This window comes from Dryas octopetala, chromosome 1, assembly GCF_963921425.1.
Source record: "Dryas octopetala chromosome 1, drDryOcto1.1, whole genome shotgun sequence".
In the NCBI taxonomy this organism is placed as follows: domain Eukaryota; kingdom Viridiplantae; phylum Streptophyta; class Magnoliopsida; order Rosales; family Rosaceae; genus Dryas; species Dryas octopetala.
In genome coordinates this window covers 29547743-29570861 of record NC_141366.1, presented here as the reverse complement: position 1 = coordinate 29570861, position 23119 = coordinate 29547743, and the positions used below count along the sequence as shown (strand labels likewise).

Here is a 23119-nt window from a genome sequence, read left to right as displayed (position 1 = left end):
ATGTTTTAGTAAAAACTGTTGTTGAGTTTCTTAGGTACCAACATTCATGCCAGTTTTATACTTAATTATGCAACGGTGTTTCTTAAAACGGATGTTTAATAATACTTTGGACAACATTTATAGCACATAAGTATTATCAAATCATTACTAATACAATAGTTTTGTATCTGTAAACGTTATGTATTGGGTTTCAACACAACTGTTTAAGATGAATATCATGCATTTTGGTGGATACTAAACAACAATTTAAAATTATAACTGTTGTATTATTCCATTTAGACAACGAGTTTTCACCGTTGTCTAAATATACTATAGTCGTCACTCGCCTAGACGACGAAATTTTGTGTAAATAGACAACGGTTTTTCACCGTTGTCTATTAACTTCATTGTTGTAGTGTACTAATAAATTATAGTATTGAGAAAGGTAATTAATGCAACATATGGAAAAGGAGAGCCTTTATAGATGAAACTAAAAATTTGAAACTCCGGACAAAATCCCAGAAAATCTAACGCAAGCTACACAATTGATGACCAAAAAAATAGATAGAGAGATAACTAAAAGCCATACCTACACAACCCAGTTGGCAGAATGATCTGTGTTAAAGGTAGACTCCCTCTCTGAAACAAAAAAACAGAGCCGAACCCAGTACGGGGCAACACCAGAGGGAGAGAGAATCACACTGGGCGCACGGGTCCGATGACAGAACTAGTTGCTCTTCCTTTTGAAGCTTGGATAAATTTAAAAAATTAAAATTTTTAAAAAAAATTTAAAATCCAGAAATGATGAGGAGAGTGAATTGGGTTTTGTTTATATACAAGAGAGGTGGGGTTGGTAAGTCTTCTTCTTCTTGCTGTTGGTATTGTTGTCCTTGAGTTTAGCAATTGTGTCCGAGATTTCGCTGGCCAAAGCTGTGAGAGAGAGAGAAGGAGTTTGGGTTGTCATTGCCTTTACTTCCACGTCTGACTCTCTCAGAAAAATCCGGATATAAAGATCTTTTCCACTCGTTTTTATAATTTCATTTCCAAAACTAACCAAATTGATGAAGAAATCAGATTCCAAATCAACCAGAAATCAAAAGGACTTATCTCCATATTCAGATCGACGAAAATCACGAAGGGGGTGAGCAAAATCCAAGAACGAATCGTGTGAGATAAAGTTCCAAAGTTAATAATTCGCACAATGACCAAATAGTAATTTTATAACAATTATTAATTATACTAAGGGAATTACTTGGGTAAACCTACTTGCATCACTCTTCTAGAATTACCTTAATGACCTTACCTATTGGGCTTGGGTGGGCCAGCGTTGGGGCTATGGGCCTATGAGTGTATTTAGGTCCATCTGATCCAGCCACTGGATGGATTCCACATTTCCAGGAAAAAAGAAAAGTGTTCATTCTTTATTAGGTAGGATTAGGATTAAGATTCAAATTAAGATTAAGATTAGGATTAAGAATATAAATAGCCGATAAATGTTCAATCTTGAATAAAAGAGTTGATTCGATTTATTATATACTTGTATAAAAAGACGCAGAAACATATACAATTGGAAGACGACTGCCACACCACCAAGGAATAAAATTTCGGGTTTCAAGGAAATTTCGATGGAAATTTCGACGGAAATTTCAAAAATTTTTAAATTTCGACAGAAATTAAACGGAAACGATGAAAATTATTATCAAAATACGGAAATTTTGAATGAAACTTTACTATATGTTTATTTAACATATTATCTACTACATTGATAAAAAACATTGAAGAAACCAAATTATATAGTAAGTTTCATGTGATATAAGATGAATATAATGCGCGCTGAAGGTAAATACTGTGAAATAAAATTAGTATAATGAATAAATAAAATTAATATATTCTTTATACTCTATAATATATACACTAAATTCTATATACTGTATAATCTATACTCTATATTATTTAAGATATCTTATAAGATATTAGGGTTTAGGCCCTTTAGGATATTTTTAATTATTTTTTATATAAAAAGGTATTAGAGTTTAAAAACAATTAAACAAAACTGCAAAACGGCCAAACGAAATCTCAAATCATTTTTTTTTTCAATTGCCCAAAAACCTCAAACTAGGATATAGTATATGATATTAGGGTTTAGTGTTTAAAAAAACTGGCCTATGGGTGGCTAATTGTTTAATGTAAACTTAATGTTTCCTAGAGAAAGAGTTTATTTCTTCACTATTTCTTTCTTCCCAATTCTACAAATAGGTATTCCTTACTTTATGGTCTGTCTGTAGTCTGTACAACTCATTCTCAGTTTTTTTATACTCTTGTTGTAGTGAGAACTAATTGCTAATATCTTGCACTAACAGTGGATCTTGTTGAGTGCAGGATCATAAATGTGCAAGCAGTCTCTCTGCAGATTTTTTTCTTTGGTAAGTAGTCTCTCTGCAGATTGGGTAGTGTGCTTGAAATTCCACTAAAATTCATAACAGAAACAGACTCTAAAGAAGGTTTCAATGGTCTTTCAAGTGGTCAGTGTGGAGCTAAATGGAAGATTGAGACAATCCTAGCAGATATTTTTAGCTCAAAATCACTGACAAAGATCAGCAAATACAATAGCAGATTAAGTAGCCACAAGTGTTAAAGGAAAGAAATTATCATGATCTGATTGAGAGCTATTCTAGCCTCTGGTGATTTGTCAACTCTTAGGCTAGAGTAATTGTAGGATGTAAATACAATTAGCTTGATTGTAGCCTCTGTTACTTAAAATAGCTTGTAGCTTCTGTATAAATTAGACCTTCATGTTTAATCACAAGACATAAATGATATATACAATTACATATTTTCTCATGGTATCAGAGCACCAATCTTGGTGATTCTGTTATGCTTCCGCCACAATAAGCCTCTACACAGACCAAAACAAATAGGCCTTTCCACAAACACCATAGCCACCACAATGACCGAATCATCTAATCCCATTTCATTGACTGAACAACCATCCAAAACCGACACCTTACCATCTGAAAAGATCATGGATCTTTCAGATCCATATATTTTGCATCACTCAGATCATCCAGGACTGATCTTGGTTTCCAAAGCTCTTGATGGAAACAATTACGGACAATGGAGCCGCGCTATGCGTATGGGTCTTAGCGCAAAGAACAAAATTGGGTTTATCAATGGGACCATTCAAGCCCCTGATCTCTTGGACGCAAAATATGCAGTCTGGAAGAGATGCAATGATATGGTCACACTGTGGATTGTTAACTCAGTCCACTCAGATATAGCCGGCAGCATCATGTGCACCGAAATCGCATCTGCGGTTTGGAACGATCTCAGAGACCGATTCTCACAAAGCAGCGATTCCAGGATCTATCAAATTCAACAAGAAATTGTCGAGAATCGTCAAGGACAGCTTACCGTTTCTGCCTATTACACCAAGATGAAGGCTTCTTGGGACGAGTTAGCATCTTATCATGACCCATTCACTTGCACTTGTGAGGGTCTAAAAGGACTTGCTGAACGAGAAGAGAAAGAAAGGGTTATGCAATTTCTGATGGGTTTAAACGACTCTTACTCCACCATACGAGGCTCAATTTTGATGATGAGCCCGCTTCCTGACACACGCCGAGTCCATGGCCTCATTCTCCAACACGAACGACAGATGGATGTGGCGAGTCGTCGCGAATTGGGGCAGAACCCTCATGCGATGCAGGTTCAGCGTTCCTCAGTGCCGTCGCCATTCAACAGGTTCTCCAGCCCCTCTGCTAGTTCATTCCCACGCAAACCTCTTAAGTGCACCTATTGTGATGGTGATGGACACTTGGTGGACCGGTGCTATCACATTATTGGATTCCCAGTGGGCCACAAATGGCATGGCAAGAATGTGAAACCCAGGAACAAGAAACAACCAGCAGCCCATAATGCCGAGACCACCAAGCCTGCTGAGTCCACCACTTCCAGCGGGCCCACTTTTACTACCGAGGAATATAATCAGATTATTGCCATGCTCCGCAGCTTCGCAATGGTAATGGTACACCACTCGCAAATGCCACAGGTATTTTCTCTCCTACATGCAATCTAGCACACAAAGATCCACACTCGACACTATATTGGATTGTTGATAGCGGAGCAACAGATCATATTTCTCACTCACCACCAACCCACAATGTTGTTCATACTCAGCATGATTTTGTTGGTTTACCCAATGGGGGACAAGCGGCAATCACAAACATTGGCTCTGTACACTTGTCACCTGACTTACATCTTGATAAAGTTCTTTATGTACCCAAATTCCGCGTCAATTTGTTATCTGTTAGTAAGTTGACAAGAGCCTTGCGATGTATAGTGACATTCTATCCGGATTTTTGTGTTGTGCAGGACATGGATACGAAGAGAGTGATTGGCCTGGGCAAGCATTTTGATGGGCTCTATTACCTTACACCAAGACAAAATCCTCATCTTGCCAACCATATTCACCACAACGCTAGTCTTTGGCATCGGCGCCTTGGGCATCCCTCCTCCGCACCCTTACTTTCGCTAGCTAAAAATAATTCCGAAATAATGGTTGATTCCAACCATATTTGTGAAATTTGTCCCTTAGCAAAGCAAACTCGATTATCTTTTACTACTAGTGCTATTAAATCTACTGCACCGTTTGATTTAATTCATTGTGATATTTGGGGACCCCACAAAATTCAAACACATTCTGGGACACGATATTTTCTCACTATTGTGGACGATTTCACTCGCTTCACATGGGTACATCTTATTCATTTTAAGTCTGACACACCAACCTTATTGAAATCATTTTTTTCTTGGGTTAAGACTCAATTTCACCGCGACATTAAGGCTCTCCGTGCTGATAATGGTGGCGAATTTCTTTCCATGCGTTCTTATTTAAATTCTCGCGGTACCATTTTCCAACATTCTTGCCCTTACACACCACAACAAAATGGGGTCGTCGAACGTAAACATAGACACCTTTTAAATGTGGGTCGTGCTCTTCGATTTCAAGCCAACTTACCTCTACAATTTTGGGGGGAGAGTATCCATACTGCCTGTTACCTTATAAATCACCTCCCTACACCCTTGCTTTCTCATAAATCCCCCTACGAAATTTTAAATGGCACACCACCCACCTATACACACTTGAGAGTTTTTGGATGCCTTTGTTATGCTACCAACCTCACACCCACCCACAAATTTGACATCCGCGCTCGCCGTTGCATTTTTCTTGGTTATCCCCTTGGCCAAAAAGGATATAAAGTATATGATTTAGCCACCCACAAAATTTTCAGCTCCCGCGACGTCATTTTTCATGAACAAATTTTTCCTTACACTACTTCACCACCCACAGACAAAAATGATTTTCCCATCTTACCTCTTCTCAATTCACCCCCCTACCCAGATCTGCCCAGCCCAAATCACACCCCTCAATCTCAGCCCAGCCCAAATCACACCACCCACTCTCAGCCCAGCCCAAATAACACCCCTTCCTCTCCACCCAACCCAACCGACCTCATCACTCCTACTCATTCCCCCCACCGATCCCCTCAGCCCCATAGTCCATCTGCGACACCCACACCACCACCGATCCCCTCAGCCCCCGACACCCACACCGCCGATCCCTCATCTGCGCTTGCTCCCACCGATCTACCTTCTGCCGATCTCCCTTCCGCCGCACCCATCTTTGACGCCACCACAGATTCCTCACCTCTTCTGCCACCTACCCGTCACTCTACTCGCCCTACCAAACCACCTGCTCACTTCAAAGACTATGTGGCTCATCATTCAGTCTTGCTCACGCCCTCGGCTCCCTCTCGATCCGTGTCCAGCACTCGGTACCCATTACACCGGTATGTCTCCTATTCTCACTTATCTCCAGGTTATTGCCATTTTGTTTCCCAAATTTCCCAACTGGTAGAACCAGCTCCTTATGATCAGGCTCGCCAGGACCCTCAGTGGGTTGCGGCTATGCAAGCCGAAATTCAAGCACTCGAAGCAAACAACACCTGGAGTTTCGTCCCTCTTCCGCCTGGTCAACGCCCCATCGGCTGCAAATGGGTTTTCAAACTCAAGTACCACTCCGATGGCACCCTTGAGCGCTACAAAGCCCGGCTTGTTGCCAAGGGATTCACCCAACGTGAAGGCATCGACTACAAAGAAACATTCGCACCGGTAGCCAAGCTTCTCTGTGTGTGCTGCTTGTTGACTGTGGCTGCTGTTCGCCACTGGCCTTTACATCAAATGGACGTTCAAAACGCCTTTCTCCATGGCGATCTTCAGGAAGAGGTGTATATGTTGCCCCCTCCGGGTTTCTGTCGACAGGGGGAGAATGTCGTGTGTCGACTTCACAAATCTTTGTTTGGTCTCAAACAGGCGTCGAGAAGTTGGTTTCGAGAATTCTCTTCAGCTATCTGTGACATTGGTTTCTGTCAATCTAAGGCTGATTACTCTCTGTTCACTCAAGTAAAAGGTGCTTCTCTCACTATTGTCTTGTTATATGTTGATGATATGGTCATTACAGGAAATAATGAGGTCGAAATCAATAATCTCAAAGCATTCCTCAGCAGTCGATTTCGGATTAAGGATCTTGGACCCTTGAAATACTTTCTCGGGGTCGAGGTCGCACGTTCAAAGGCTGGCATCACTATTTGCCAGCGCAAATATACACTGGACATATTGGAGGAGGCTGGATTACTTGGTGCCAAACCAGCAAAGGTTCCCATGGAAGCTGAATTGGTGTTGACACCCACAGGTAGTGCTTCGCTTCATGACCCTACTCACTATCGGCGCTTGGTTGGGAAATTAATTTACCTGACAATCACAAGGCCAGAAATTGCATATACAGTCAACACCTTGAGCCAATTCATGCAAGACCCTCAACGACACCATCTTGATGCAGTATATCGCCTTCTTCGATATCTCAAGGCAGCTCCTGGACAAGGTTTGATGTTTTCTTCCCAAAGCAATTTACAATTGACTGGCTACTGTGATGTAGATTGGGCTCGTTGCCCCATTACACGTCGATCAGTGACTGGTTATTGTATATTCCTGGGCACATCATTAGTGTCATGGAAGAGTAAGAAGCAAGTCACGGTAGCTCGCTCGTCCGCAAAAGCAGAATATCGATCCATGGCTGCAGCCACCTGTGAATTAAGTTGGTTACGGTACTTGCTAAAAGATTTGCATGTTGATCATCCCCAACCAGCGAAGCTATTTTGTGATAATCAAGCCGCTTTATATATTGCTACAAATCCGGTGTACCACGAGCGTACAAAACATATCGAGATTGATTGTCACACTATCCGTGAGCGAATTCAGAGGGGAGAAATCAAGACTGCCTATATTCGAACAGGGGAACAAGTTGCTGACTTATTTACTAAACCATTGCGCGCACCTATTTTCCATTTGCATCTAGGCAAGTTGGGTGTCATCAACATCCACACTCCAACTTGAGGGGGAGTGTTAAAGGAAAGAAATTATCATGATCTGATTGAGAACTATTCTAGCCTCTGGTGATTTGTCAACTCTTAGGCTAGAGTAATTGTAGGATGTAAATACAATTAGCTTGATTGTAGCCTCTGTTACTTAAAATAGCTTGTAGCTTCTGTATAAATTAGACCTTCATGTTTAATCACAAGACATAAATGATATATACAATTATATATTTTCTCAACAAGGACACACAAGAGGATATGTGACTATGTCTTCTTTTATTTGCTTATTTATTTTTTTGGTATGTGTGTACTTGTAAACTTTAAGTTCAAGGATTTTCAACATTGTTCCCAATAACTCTACCCTCACTACAACAATGAAGTTAATAGACAACGGTGAAAAACCGTTGTCTATTTACCCAAAATTTCGTCGTCTAGGCGAGTGACATCTATAGCATATTCAGACAACGGTTAAAAACTGTTGTCTGAATGAATACATACAACAGTTATAATTTAAAACTGTTGTCTAGTATCCACCAAAATGCATGATTTTCATAAAAAACGGTTGTCTCACAATAGAATACACAATGTTTATAGATATAAAACTATTGTAGTAACAAATGTTTAACAATAGTTATATACTATAAATGTTGTCCGATATATTTTTAAACATCATTTTTATAAAAACCGTTGCATAATTAAGGTTAAATTTGGTAGGAATGGTGTTAGTAGAGGCACTCAACAACAGTTTTGGCTAAAAAATGTTGTTAGTAAAGCATATACACATCTGTTAATAATCTAAAACCATTGTGTAATTCATAGCCCAACAATAGGTTTAACTAAAACATGTTGTTTGAAAAGAATATACACAATTGTTTATTATTTAAAACTGTTGTATAATTTATTTCCCAACAACAGGTTTAAGAAAAACATGTTGTTTTAATCACATATACACATCCGTTTTATAACATAAAACCATTGTGTAATTTAATTATCCACAACTTGTTTTCCTCTAAAACCGTTGTCAAGATTTGACTAACACAATGATTATTCAACTAAAATCGTTGTCTAGGTTTGACTAACACAATATCTTTAAATTAACAAATGTTGTTTGTTTGATTCACATTTTAACATTCCTACTTGCATCCAATTGAAATTAAATCCCACTAAATCCCTGCTTGCATCCAATTAAATCCACAAATATGAACTCAAAAAGATCCATGAATTCATTAAATTGGAATTGGAATTTACAAAGTCATAGCAAACCCATTCACACATACATTGCCAATTAACACTCCAAAAAATTAATTGTAAAGTAGCTTGATATACATTGAAAAAAAGTACTTGTTACACAAACTATAAAGGCATGGCTTAAAAATTTGGAGACCAACTTTTGAACCTTTCTACATCCGCATTATTCCCATACTAGCTTCTTGCACTTTTTACAAGGCTTGTAAACAAACCCTTCCTCTTGTGCACAAGCATAGATATATAGTTGCAGACTTTCCACTCTGCAAGATAAGAAACAACAATATTCAACAAAAAAGAAAAAGAAAAGAAGATTTGTATTACTATTAAACTCAAGCAAAAGATGCAAACATAACAAAAGGGTATGCACACAAGATACATTAAAAATACAAATGAAACAAGTTTGTAAATGCACACAAGAAATTCAAAAACAATAACAATGAGAGCCAATTGTAATTAATTACCTACAACACAAATATAACAAGTGAATTTGCTGGAACTTTGAAGCTTTATGTCAATATGGTTATCAATAAGTTCAATATCTCCCAAAAAATAAAGGCAAGCAGAGTTGAACCCTGCTGTAGGAAGGCAGAGTTGTTAGAGCCCATATAGCAGGAATCTTTAGGAACCTGCAGTGGAAGCAAATCAATGATACATCAGACAGATCTTAAGTTTCAAATTTGTGAATCAAATGTTGCTAGTAATGGAGAAATGGCTTCAAAGAAGATAAGCAATAACAAACCACAGGTCCACAACTTTAAGGTTTTCAGGGAATTATAATAAATTAACTATCATAGTAAAATCATGAATATGTATAGAAGAGACAATTAATTAATAGACTTGTTGTTCTCAGCATTTTAACATGGCACAAGTATAAACATAAGATGCATAAAGAAATATAAAGATAAAAACAACATAGATGAACAATTTTGTATTGTGTGTGTTGTAGTAGCTTTGAACAGTTTGCTGGTCGATAGTTGATTATGGTACATTTAGTGCACTGCCCATTCACTAATGTTGTACCTTTTTTTTATGAATACTGAATATTGATGCTGTACTTTTCACTTTAAATATTTTATTCCAAAAATAAATACAAAAACCAAAAAGGAAGTTCAATGTTTCACTTACAGATGCACTGCATTCATGGTTTTAGCTCCTCTTTGAAGAGTTATCTCATATGTACGGTCACATAGGTCTTGCAAAAATAACTCTAATACAGTGGACATCTTGTCCGCTGTATTGTACTATGTACTTCTTTATTTTCATTTAATGAAACCTTGTTTCTAATTAAAAAAAAAAAAAAAAAAGATAGTCAGAACTACTCACAAACTAAAACGGGCACCGCTAAGGCTATCTTCCCAACATTCTCATCAGCTTGCATAATCTTTTTAATCCGGGCCTGCCAAATGAAAATTTTGTATTAGAATCATCCATATTAAAGGGGTGAGGTTCATGTAATACTTTTAAACTAAACTAAAGTTACCAAACTAATCAATATTTGTCATTATTTAAATCCGAACTAATCAATATTTGTCATTATTTAAAGCCTAGTAAGCCTAACTAACAGTAATACCATTCGTCTGAACTAATACTATCATATGTATTACCATGCTGCATGCTGCAGTAAGCCTAACTAATATATCTAGCATATGTATTACCAAAGCGTAACTAACAATAATCAAATTGTTAAACATAAATGAAAGGCATCAAAATATATACTGCCTAACTAACAGTAATACCATTAGCCTGAACTAATACTATCATATCTATTACCATGCTGCAGTAAGCCAAACTAATACATCTTGCGTATGTATTATGGTATTACCAATATAGGCTTCTGAACTAAGTGTAACTAACAGTAATCAATAAACTATAAATGACAACCTGTTGAAGAGGGGGAAATACATGTGAGAATAAACGTAAAAACCAATTTAATAATAACCACAATAAACAGACACATATAAGAAGTCGATAGCAGAACAAAGGAATTTTAATTTATTTGAGACCACTAATATGGCTACTTCCCTGCCCCCTCCAATCTCCAACAGTACTATTGAAAGATGAGCATTTTATTACCAAAATGTAATATTAGAAGAATTGAGAGGATGTCATTTGAATCGGAATGAAGTGAAATGTAATAAACTGTAGATGATGAAAATTACGTGAGCTAATAATGCATTCAAAGAAACAACTGTGGCTAAATATTTATCATGTAAATTTGAAATTTAAAAATGTATTTCAAATATTTAAAATATTCACCATATCCAAATAAAAGTTAACAACAGGTGAGACAATTATTACCTATGAAAATAGCCAATTTAGTTAACATGAGTCCTACAGGGACTTACTTTCGAAGCCAGAGCCGCTCTGTTCTGAGGTTGATAAAGAGCAGAGCCAAGTGGGGCCCATTTACCTAAACTATGAGGAGAAGAGTCCATAACATAGGGCCAACAGAAGGATGAGGAAGAGGTAGCCGCCATCAACATGTATGCCACAAATTAAAGGGACAACAAAGGAGCTAATACCTGTGTATAAGGCCTTTCTTTATGTTCGAAACAGTGAAACACAATGCTTAAATCGAAAAACAGAATATATAGTTAGATATATGGAGATTTCATGAGGTGAATCAGTATCCCAATTCTGATGATCGAATAAAAACAAATGAAAGCTAAGAAACATATTTTACCTGAGGAAAAAAGAATCCAATCACAAAATCTAAGAAACTCAAATCGATCCAATTCTCAACTCATAAAACTGAAAAATCAAGTAAACCACTAAAGAGATTGTGGGGAAGAATGTGCTGCATAAGAAGAGAACGTGAGTTTGGATTGATAAAGAAGAGATAACATGGTTTGGATACAGAAAAAAAAAGGGTAAAAAAAGAGAACGTGGTCTCATACTGCATCATTTTTCAAATTTATTTTTGAATTTGTATAATTGCAATAGTGGTTGATTTACTCATTTGTCCTTATCCAATTAAAATTGTATGTTTTAACAATTTTAATTAACCATGGGTATTTGTGGAATTTCTGAAAATTTCACATAAGGAGAGCCTTTGCTTTATATATATAGATAATACCTTAGTATCAGCACTTTCCATATTTCCTGAAGATTCTTGACCAAAGACATCCTGAACTGATTTTAGCACTGCATTTTTGTTAGGATAGAGGCACCAAACATTGTTTTACCTGAATTTAATGTAAATCCCAAACATATGTTAATGATTCAACAGGTTTAACATCCATAAAAATTAAACTAGAGAGCACATAAGATACTGCCAGTTCTAACTACTCAAAATAACAGTAACAACTTAACTTCATCAATTTAGATGGGAAGTAATGTTAGTAATTAAGTTTCAACATGTAGTTGCAATATCAATTGCAAGAGCCAGTGGCTACAAACATTAATAAAAAAGTTAATCCATTTTAGCAGAGTCAAAGGACACTGTCGAATCAAAGTATCCTTTTTTAGGATAAGGAGAGTACTATGTTTCCCTAAAAAGAGTTGAATAATTCAAAGTAGCAATACACTGATCACATTAAGTTGTCTGAGTTGAAGGCACAATCAGTTTTTGAACTTATTTGAAGAAGCAAGAAAAATCAACTAGACCTGCAAGCTTAAATGCATCCCACATTATTTCTTCATGCCCAGCAATGCCAAAGAGGCACAAGGTTGCAGCCTCAATACCAAATACTTGCCATAACAATTTTCTAGTGTTGTTCTAGCGTAAGAAATCCTACAAGAATGATGACTGATCATTTAAATATATATTTTTTAAAATGTTATAAGGACCCATCAGATTCATAAATGAGCGAAGTGACAAGCCTTTGGATGCATATATAACCAGAACCGCATTCCACGCCACAAAGTGCATTGTGTCACTCTTGAGCACATACAATCTTCCAAGGGAAGCCAGCACTGCAAAGTGCTAATAAGTCTAATACGAGATAATGAACAAGGTATGAAGATATGCAACTATTTAAAGGCATATTCGCCTGTTCTAGGAAACATCAATATCACCTCACTCGAAGAATATGAAACCCGATATAATGTACATATATGTCTATGCAAAATAAACCAAATACCTTCTGACAAAGGTATCCCCTACTTCCAAGCAAGCGACATGCTATTTGTTGAGCTGCAAAGAACTGGAGCTTTTGTTCAGAATCATCAAACCTAAGATCTACACCAAAACCCCATTGCAACTCTTAAGCACCTAAGTCAACCAATGCCTGACAGAATCCTGAAATCATGTGTAGTATGGATTACAATGTAATTGAGGAAGCAAACTCATTTTTTTCCCTTTTTCTTCACCCCCCAGAAATAAAAATTTCTCTCAAGTGGTTTTACAATCTTAAAAAACAAAAATATCACTGTAAGCAAATCAGATTTTACCCTATTGGCCTAAAAATTCATGCACTCATCAGCTCATCTTGACCAAAAAATAAACCACATCATCAGAAGAGCACAGAAGCATACTCCAGACCATATATGCCCTAAAATCCCCATGAATGAAATACCCATTGATTCACTTTAACACTAAGCAATATCAAGGATAAGAAACCAATTGCAGAACCAGATCAGATTAGCCAAACCAAAAAACACCCATCACCCAATTCTTAGCTAAAAACAGAATAACAGCAAAGACAAAGAAATTAGAGTCTAGAGAGAGAAATCCAAGACCCAGATCAGATAACTCATAAATCCCCAAAAAGAAAAATTGAAACTTGAACCAAATAATTCGAATTAACAAAAAATGCTTCGTTACTTTAGTTAATGAAACGTACGAAAAGCATAGGGAAACTGCAATAAAAAAATTTCTTAGCTAAAATCAGATTAGCCAAACCAAAAAACACCCATCACCCAATTCTTAGCTAAAATCAGAATAACAGCAAAGACAAAGAAATTAGAGTCTAGAGAGAGAAATCCAAGACCCAGATCAGATATCTCATAAATCCCCAAAAAGAAAAATTGAAACTTGAACCAAATAATTCGAATTAACAAAAATGCTTCGTTACTTTAGTTAATGAAACGTACGAAAAGCATAGGGAAACTGCAATAAAAAAAATTTCTCTTCTTTTCCTTCATTTTCTTAGGAACCAAACAGATTAAAACTCGAAAGTTCAAACAAACCCTAAAAAAAAGAGCGAATAGAGTGAGACAAAGAAGGACTTACAGCAGGGAACGGGTATCGAGCTTCATCTGTGAGAAGTGGGTGCGACTGTGCTAGGAGGGCTGGCGGGAGGTGGGTGCGACTGGACTGAGAGATTTTGAGAGAGAGAGAGAGAGAGAGAGAGAGCAGATCGAGAGGAATGGGCTTGTGAGGTCGCTTGGAGGGTCGGACAAGTGCGCTTGGAGGTCAGGTGGGTGCGCAGAGGGTGGCTTCTCTCTCAGATCTCTTTTGATTTTGGAGGTCAGGAGTGAAAGGTGAGAAAAAGTGAGAGGGAATATAGAGATCGAGAGAATGAACGTGACAAAGGGAAAGTGAAAGTGAAAATATCGAAAGAGCCAACATATCGGTAAACAGTGAATTTTTTTAATGAAGTTACTGTAGACCGGTTTTTTCATTTTATTTCACTTACACAACAGTCGCATATTATAACAATTGTGTAGGAAAAACTAAAAAATCTATCGTTCCGTAAACCATTGGATTTTAAGCATACATACAACGGTTTTTTAAAAACTGTTATCCTTTAAAATTACACAACAGTTTTAACAAAACCGTTGTGTAGGTAGTGTTGTGTATTTATATTATTGTAGTAGTGCCTCAACAAAATGAGGTAAAAGGATCAATCTTTGTGTGAAAATTTGTTCAATCAACAAAGGATCTTCTAGTGTCATCCTTCACTTTCTCATACTAAATTACTTTAAAGAATACATGTATGTACTTGAAATGATTTGAGCGAGGTTTCACAGATTTCCATCTTGGTACACTAGTTAGAGAATGAACAGAGGTGGTGTTTGTGGTCTACATAAACTCAAAGGCTACCTCTTTAATTTTGTAAGAAAAGCAATAGTTGGATTAAATATGACAACAGACACTGAATGAATTTCTTTTTGCCCATTAAAAATAAGAGTGTAGAGAGAGAGAGAGAGAGAGAGAGAGAGAGAGAGAGAGAGAGAGAGAGAGAGAGAGAGAGAGAGAGAGAGAGAGAGAGAGAGAGAGGAACAAACCTGTTTGACTGTGAACTTCTTAGTTCTTACTAACAAGTAGGCAATGGAGACCCCCATCCAATTTATTTCTCAAAAAACAATGCTTGGTTCCTTAAGAAAAAATTCATTCTTATCAGCCAATCTTTATTCGACACGTATTATAATACAAGGAGAAATTAATCATTTAAGAAAACAAAAAATAAAAATTGAATAGTTGGGTTTCGGAATTGATTTCAAACCTTCTTGGGCTCATTTTGGGCCGTTCGTCAGCTTTTTAACTTCCAACTTCTTTGGGCTTAAGAATTGAATCCAGCTGTCTATCCGGGTCAGCCCGGTTTTGTCTGTGTCACGAACACGACCTCGACCTGTCTTTCTGTGATGATTTATTATTTTCTCTCCACTGTCTCGGCGTTCTTCTCAGATCCCATATGATCATACGCAATCCGAACCCACTCCAAATCCCAGATCCACCACCACATTCCCACTCAATCGGTCGGTAGGGTTTATGCAACTCGCTCCGGGTCAACTCACCAAACTCGCTCCCTTCTATCCAATACATGAACCACCACCACCAGCACCACAACCAACACCACCTCCACAACAGTCATGGTTCTAATAAGAAAATGGTAATGATGGACTCCCACCCTTCCCAACCCGGAAGGTCCCCCAGCAGATCCAATTCCATACCCGACCCGAATTCCAGCACCAGCCAGAGCCTCTCCTCCATCCTCAACAACCCCAATGCCTCCGACTCCTCCACCTGGGTCGGGTGGTGGTCCTCCTCCACCGCCGTCGCCCCGCCTGAATTCTCACCCCTTGTACCCAAATCCGCATCCGACACCGCTACCCGATCCGACTTCAACCCCTACGTGGCCTCCATCTCCGATCACTACCACCGCTTCGAGGACATAATCAACCACGTCAAGAAAGAGAACCTGGACGTGGACTCCATCGGCGGCCAAGGCGAAGCCCTCGTCGCGTGTCTGCGAGAAGTCCCCGCCCTGTATTTCAAAGAAGACTTCGCCTTGGAAGACGGCGCGACGTTCAAGTCGGCGTGCCCGTTCTCGAACGTGTCGGAGAATTTGGTGCTGCAGGAGAAGCTCTCACATTACTTGGACGTGGTGGAGCTTCACTTGGTCAAGGAGATCTCGCTGCGCTCCAACTCCTTCTTCGAGGCCCAGGGGCAGTTGCAGGACTTGAATGTCAAGATTGTCGAGGGGTGTAGTCGGATTCGCGAGCTCAAGGAGACTATATTGCTCTTGGATGTCGATTTGGTCGAGTCTGCAAGGCAGATTCAGGAATTGAATGTCACCAGGAGCAACTTGTTGGCTCTTCAACAGAAATTGAGACTCATATTGTATGTCAATCAAGCTCTTTCCGCGCTTAAACTGGTATGCTATTCGATTGCGCTTTGAATTATTATTACTTTCGTTCTTTTTTATCACTTCGGTTTAGTAGTGGATTGAATTTTTCATGTTTTTTCTAATTGGTAGCTGTATGGTCTAGAATTCTAGTGTTTGCTTTGTTTTACTTGCCGTTTAGAACTTGATGTTTGATATATCTAGATGGCACTGTAAAATGGCAATTGCCAATTTGTTATGTTGATTTGTAACTTTCTTCTTAGTCATTCACTTCATTCAAAATTGGTTCCTAGTATAAGAGCCAACTGAAAGCTCTGATATGTGATTGGTGACATCCGAAAATCTGGTTAAATGGGTTAATGTTAAGTTTTGCAGTTCATCCCTTTCTTTGTTGTTGTACTAGTACTTAAATATACTCCATACAAGATCTTCTGTTGTAATATTACCCCCTAACCTTTTGATGGATTTTTAGAAGAATTCATGGCTTCAAACTAGAAATAAGATAATATGAAATAGACTTTAGTTGCCTAGTTTATGATTTTCTTTTAGGTCTTCTTATTCGAAATGCTCATGATTCTTCATCAGAGGAGTTAAGCAAAAACTTATGTGGTTATTACTATAGGTTGCAACTTTCGTGATATAAGTTGATCTACTTTTTCTGTCATACAGCTTGTTGCCTCTGCAGATTGTGCGGGAGCTTTGGATATCACAGACGATTTGCAGCATTTGCTGGTATTATTTATTTACCTTTTTTTTATTTTTTATTCTGCCTCCCACTGAAACTAGTGTTTTAAAAAAAGGAAGAATACAATCTACTGGACTTAAATTTCCGTGCACCTTATTGGTGTTTATATGTGTTTAATAGGATGGGGATGAGCTTACTGGTCTACATTGCTTTCATCACCTCAGGGATCGTGTAGCAGCTTCAATAGAATCCATAAACAGGTATAGTTTCCCGTTATGGTGACATTAGTTATGAAGAAATGAGAGACACCATTTGCGTTGATTTTTAATGTCTTCTATTCCGCTCTTCACTAATTGCTTTGTCTTTTTTCCATCTAATTATGTCTTGGTGTGTGAATTTGGGACTGGGCTTGGCATTTTTTAATTCCTTTCTTCTGAGAATCTGAACCTTGACACAATGATTAGCAGTATTTGTGTTGCAATCTGATCTTTTGGAAACGATATGCTTTGCTGAATTCAGTTTGACCGAGTTAGATGATCAAAATATTGCTTGATTTCAACCTAAATAAACATTTGGTGTCTTTCAGATGGAAATAAACTGATATAAGGCATGTTTATAGTAACTTATTAAATTTATTCTTGTAGCATTCTTTCTGCAGAATTTATGCGTGCTTCAATACACGATGCTGGAGATACAGATGTTATAATTATATCCAGAGCGAAAGCAAGGGCATCCATTCTCATGAATGGTGAAGATGGTGAAGTAAGCTCAATTGTGTACAGTTTTTACTGCCCTGTGGCTGATTCACTTTAAGTCATTGGATCCATCAAGTATGTATCAACTTCATGTGCCACCACTGCATCATTACTCTCTTCCACCACCTTTCTCTAATCATCCAAAATATCATCCCTCCCACCACCTCTACCCCCATCTTCTACCATAGAACTAGAAGTAGCATTTTGTGAATCAGAATCCTGGTTCTTTCTAATGTGTATGCCACCATCTACTCTTGGTCCATAATCTTCATAAAGAGCCATCAAAATTCCTTTAATTCGTGAGGTGGTCCCATCCACCTCCCATTCTTCAAACCCCTCCTTCCTATACAAATGAGTTACATGTCTCATCTTAAACCTTGGATCCAAAACAAGTGCAATCAACACCAATTGGTTCAGCTAGTCTATTCTGCAAAAATACTTATCGTATTTTTCTCTCATATTGGCTGCCAAGTCACACAACACTTTCTCAGTCTCTGAACCAGTGGCCATCTCAGGTGTCACAAATAACCTGTTAATCTCACGGTTAATAGCCAAAAGATCATGAAAAGTTGTGTGGATAGTAGGGTGCAAAGATGCACTAACCCTTAAAGTCACATCATAAAACACCCTCAAAAATTGCATAAACACCCTTGCTTTTTCCCAATCATCCTCATTAGGTGGTCCAACCCTAGACCGCTTTACCACTGCTCTTAATTACATGGCCATCATCATCATATTTTTCATCTGGTTCCTTAAAGTAAGCCAAAAATGGGCTGTCCTCATCTTCCCCCATTCTTGCAAAAGCCTTTTTAAATTTCAAGGCTGCCTCCAACATTATAAATGTTGAATTCCACCTTGTGGGGACATCCATGCATACAAGACTTTTGGTGGACAATTTTTCCTTTTCCATTGAGGATTTAAAATAGTCAAATCTTGTGGAGAGGACCTCACAAACTTCACAGCATTCCTAATGGCTAACACAGACCTATTTAGCTTCTTCAACCCACTCCCAACTATTAGATTGGTTATGTGAGCAACACATCTCATATGCAAATACTTCCCACCCAAAACAGCTTGTGAATTTTCTCAATTATTCATCTTAGACCTCACCCAATCTATGGTTACTTTATTTGCAGAAACATTATCAATAGTTATGGCCATGACCTTCTCTATCCCCCATTCCAACAAACAAGCCTCAATAAGCTTCCCTATGGTGGACCCTTGGTGATTAGGAATCACACAAAAGTTTAAAATTCTTTTGTGCAATTTCCAATCACTATGAATGAAATGGGCAGTGAGCACCATATAATTAAGGTTTTGGACACTTGTCTAAGTGTCAGTAGTGAGGCTAATCCTATAGCCACTCAACTCTTTCAAGCTAGCCTTATGGACATCATACATGTTGAGAAAATGTCTAACTATAGTTCTCCTGCAAAGGACATCAAACAATGGGCAAGCAACACTACAAAACCTCTGAAAACACATCTTCTCTACAAAACTAAATGGAAGCTCATCAATCACAATCATCTCAACACAAGCTTCCATAACATCACTCTGCACAAACCCCCTAGAAACCATCTTGTTACCCTGACTCTTATCACCAGTAAGGATCATTTGGTTTTTATCTTGATTGGGTGGGTAGTATCTGCAATATTTTCTAATGTGTTTAAGCATTCCGGATGTCCCATTTTTTCCACTATCAACAGCATAATCTCCTAAAGAACCTTTAGGACAATATATGCATTTAGCTTTCTTATGAACAACTTCTACTTCTATCATCTTCCCTGTTTCATTATCTTTTCTCTTTTATTTTTTATTTTTTCTTTTCCTCATACTTTTTAAAGTGATCCCAAACCCAACTACGCTTGTTTGCAAATCTACCTTTACTATATGTATTGAGCTCACTTACAGGTTCATTTGCTTGGGATGTCATGTTATTTCCTCCCCATTGGCTCTCTTCTACTGCAGGTTCAGTTTGCATAGAGTTGGACAGTGGGCATGGCAGTCCCATTGGTGATGGTGAGGTTCCTGTTGAAGAACAAGCAACCCCACTCGGGCCACTCTGCTGCTGGAGGGGATTAGACTACATAACCCATAACATATAAATTTTATTATTTTAAATTGATATAAAAACTTGTAAATCTAACCCAATAACCAAAAACCAATAACATATAACATATCAATTGACATAAACAAAACCCAACTCATAACACATTTCAGCTAACAGAACAAATAAGTTATAACAAATCTAAGTATCTAACATTCTAACTCAGAATGCTCAATCAACAAATCAAAAAATTCAGAAACCAAATAACAAATCTAACCCATAAATATCTAATTAAGAATGCTTAATCAACAAATCTAAAAATCCATAAACCAGTACAAACCAAATGCTCAATCATAAACTCAATCACTTACCATAACCTGTCGAGAGAGGCTGGTGCAGATATGCAATGGTGCAATGTGAAGGGGAGAAAGGCTAGTGCGACGGCGACAGAAGCTGGTGCGATGGCCAGAGAAGCTGGTGCGACGACAATGTGCAGTGGTGCGATGTGAGGGGGAGATAGGCTGCCAGGCTGGTGCGAATGTGCTAGCGCAGTGGTGCAATGCGAGGGGGAGAGAGGCTGGTGCGACAGCGACAGAAGCTAGTGTGATGGCCAGAGAAGCACGTGCGACGGTGACGGCGACGGCGAGAGACGACGATGAAAAGACTACAATAGCGAGAGACAGCAACGGCTTCTGGGGTCTGCGACTGGAGAGAGTTGCGATGCGAAGTTGGGATGCGAGGGTGAGTGGCCGCTGGGAGCCTGGGAGAGGGTTGGGTTAGGTCAGTTGGTTTGAAGTTTGGGAATTGGGAGTCTGAGACTCTGAATTGATTCAATTGAAATTGGGAAATTGGGAATTTGCCAATTTGGGATTACTGGATTAGTGGATAAGTGGATTAGGCATTTAGGCTATTTAGGAGTCATGGGCCTCACGGGTGTGGGTTGGGTTTTTGGGTGAAAGTTAAAAAATGAATTGGGCTTAGTGATATTTGGGCCCATTAAATTAAATATATAAATTTTTAATTAAATTTTAATTAATCGGTACGGGACGGGATCATCCCAGTATTGAACCTTCAAGATCGATCCCATCTCGTTTGAGATCGGTACGGGATTGGAAAAAAAAAAAACGGAATGGGACCAAACGATACGGAATGGCACGGAACGGTATGGTTTCGGTATTTTCGGTCTTAATACCCACTTTTAATATATTACTATTTTGATTCAATTAGTACTACACTTCGTAATTTATAACCCTCTATTATAGGAAAAAAATTTGTCCCCGCCCTCAGCCATTAACCAACACACCAACTATACCCTACAGATAGCCTACCAACAGTTTACGCTTGATAATTATTACAATTTACATGTATGTCATTAACCAACACACCGGCCGCACCCAAGCCCACAGAAACCGCACCCTACAGAAACCACCCGAAGCCCACAAAGCCCCAAATACGGACGCGTGGCAAAAAATAACGAACTAAAACTTTACAACTTCCCACCAACCCCCGCAAAAAACAGTTTCAGAGAACCCACTCCTACTCCCCCTTCAACTTTCTCTTCAACTTCCCCTTCAAACCACGATTTCTCATTCCAAAATCTTCTCCTCCTCCTACAAACCAACATCAACAACACTAGTTACAAATCAAACTAAAGAAACCCCAAAATCGACAACAATATCAAGTACTTTCGTAGAAAAGGTAAGTGTCTAAATCTCATGTCATTGTAATTGTATTCAACAAATTTATAGAAACAAATATATTTTGTCTTTTGGGTATTGATGTGGGTCTGCAAATTCTTAAGGTTCTTATGGTTTTAATGTGATTAGGGTATCCAATTTCAGTATCTGCCATATATTACTGTTTTGATTCAATTAGTACTACAGTCCGTAATTTATAACCCCTATTATAGGAAAAAAAATTTGTCCCCGCCCTCAACCATTAACCAACAGTAAGCCACACCTCACAGACAACATATCAATAGTTTAGGCTTGATCATTATTACAATTTACATGTATGTCATTAACCAACAAAACAGCTGCACCCAAGCCCACAAAAAACGCCAGAAACCCACAAGCTGTCACACCCCGAACCTCGGATATGCAACAATAGCATCCACCTTGAACGCCCCAAAATATTAATACCACTAAATCAAGTATTAATCCCCCAAGATGTTCAAGGCGGGTTAAGCCTTTTGGGTTTAGTACGGGTTGGATCAGAGATAATAAATAGAGAAAAACATATGAAGTAAAAATAAAACTTCTTTATAAAACCAACCCCCAAGGTTACTGCAGTTCATTGCAATCTTGAAGAATTGCATAAATTTGAAATACATAGTAAACATAGAATAAAGGTTTCAAAGCTATGCAAACAGATAATCAAAGTAAATAACTTAAAACCATCTTCAATCAATGGAAGAAAAATCAACAAAACATACTTGACACGAGATAACAATTAAATAACAACACCAATTGAATTTAGAAAGTTGACAAGTCTCAAGATGCTGCTCTGCTGGACCCTCGTCCAAGTTTGTCTCTTTACCATGCTCGTACCTATAAAACATCCAATAAATAAGGAAACCAAAAACAATGTAAGGGGTAAGCATCTCATACGATCATAGCTTCCCCTCATGAGACCCTAGCTAGTTTGAAAAACACAAAACCTTTTTAGTGTAAATCATAGTGGAAATCATTTTTTGTTGGATCCTCAAATCATTAAAATAAGTTCTTGAAACCTTTCCTTTGAAATCCTTTACAAAATATTTATGACTCGGCTGTACAACAATATGGTAAACATGCATTAAAATCCATAAATAATAATATATAAGATGATCGATACACATTAGGTACAACTATAATGTCAGTTGCAAAAGACAGCTACCATAGCGAGAATGTCCTGGTAATGCCTATGCATCCCCATCCATCTCGAATCCATCACCTTCTTGTCACGTCATAAAGAAATCTTTCAGTAATTGGTATTCCTAGTGTCCGACAATATGACAACTTAGTCAAAAGTTAAGTTTAACACAATCTCTTTACGACTCATCCGTTTAGGTCACATATCTCTAAAGACTATAGTCCTAAGTGGACTAAACTCTACTCTTTTGAGTTTCTAAGTTTCAAGTTAATTTTAAAGTCAAACCACTTGACTTATTGCCTTATTTTAAAGCAATTCTACAAATTAATTTAGGTTAGAATAAATTAAACCTAAGTATTATCTAAGTATTTAATTAATTAGTATTTCTTCAAAATATTTCACTAATTAATCAAGTTTGAATAATAGTTTAAATCTAATTTAATCTCTACAAGTTAATAACTTTTAATTAAATCTCCAAATTAAGATTACAACTAATCATGCTTAATTAACTAAATAAATTAAACAATTAAATCTCCAAAATAAACCTAGGCATGCTTAATTAATAAATAAATCATATTTAATTAATCCAAATATGCAACCTAATATTA

At 37.8% G+C, this 23119-nt stretch overlaps 1 protein-coding gene and 2 pseudogenes across 6 annotated transcripts; 2 read left to right on the top strand and 1 right to left on the bottom strand.

Moving 5' to 3' along the window:
- The first annotated feature begins 2926 nt into the window (after positions 1 to 2926).
- LOC147299607 (uncharacterized) lies at positions 2927 to 4394 on the top strand (annotated as a pseudogene).
- A 10810-nt stretch (positions 4395 to 15204) lies between these two features.
- Positions 15205 to 22714, top strand: LOC147299605 (vacuolar protein sorting-associated protein 54, chloroplastic-like). 6 transcript variants are annotated; one of them, XM_086237945.1, is made up of 5 exons: positions 15205 to 16201; positions 16841 to 16903; positions 17037 to 17116; positions 17515 to 17618; positions 19580 to 22714. In XM_086237945.1, exons 1-4 carry the CDS (start codon positions 15368 to 15370, stop codon positions 17606 to 17608), a joined length of 1071 nt encoding a protein of 356 aa, XP_086094071.1. In that variant the 5' UTR covers positions 15205 to 15367; the 3' UTR covers positions 17609 to 17618; positions 19580 to 22714. The 6 variants fall into 6 exon arrangements, with proteins under 6 accessions (XP_086094071.1, XP_086094052.1, XP_086094044.1 ...); XM_086237926.1 differs by having other exon boundaries at positions 17501 to 17618; XM_086237918.1 differs by having other exon boundaries at positions 17501 to 17686.
- Positions 17675 to 19544, bottom strand: LOC147299606 (zinc finger BED domain-containing protein RICESLEEPER 2-like; annotated as a pseudogene).
- Positions 22715 to 23119: the final 405 nt, after the last annotated feature.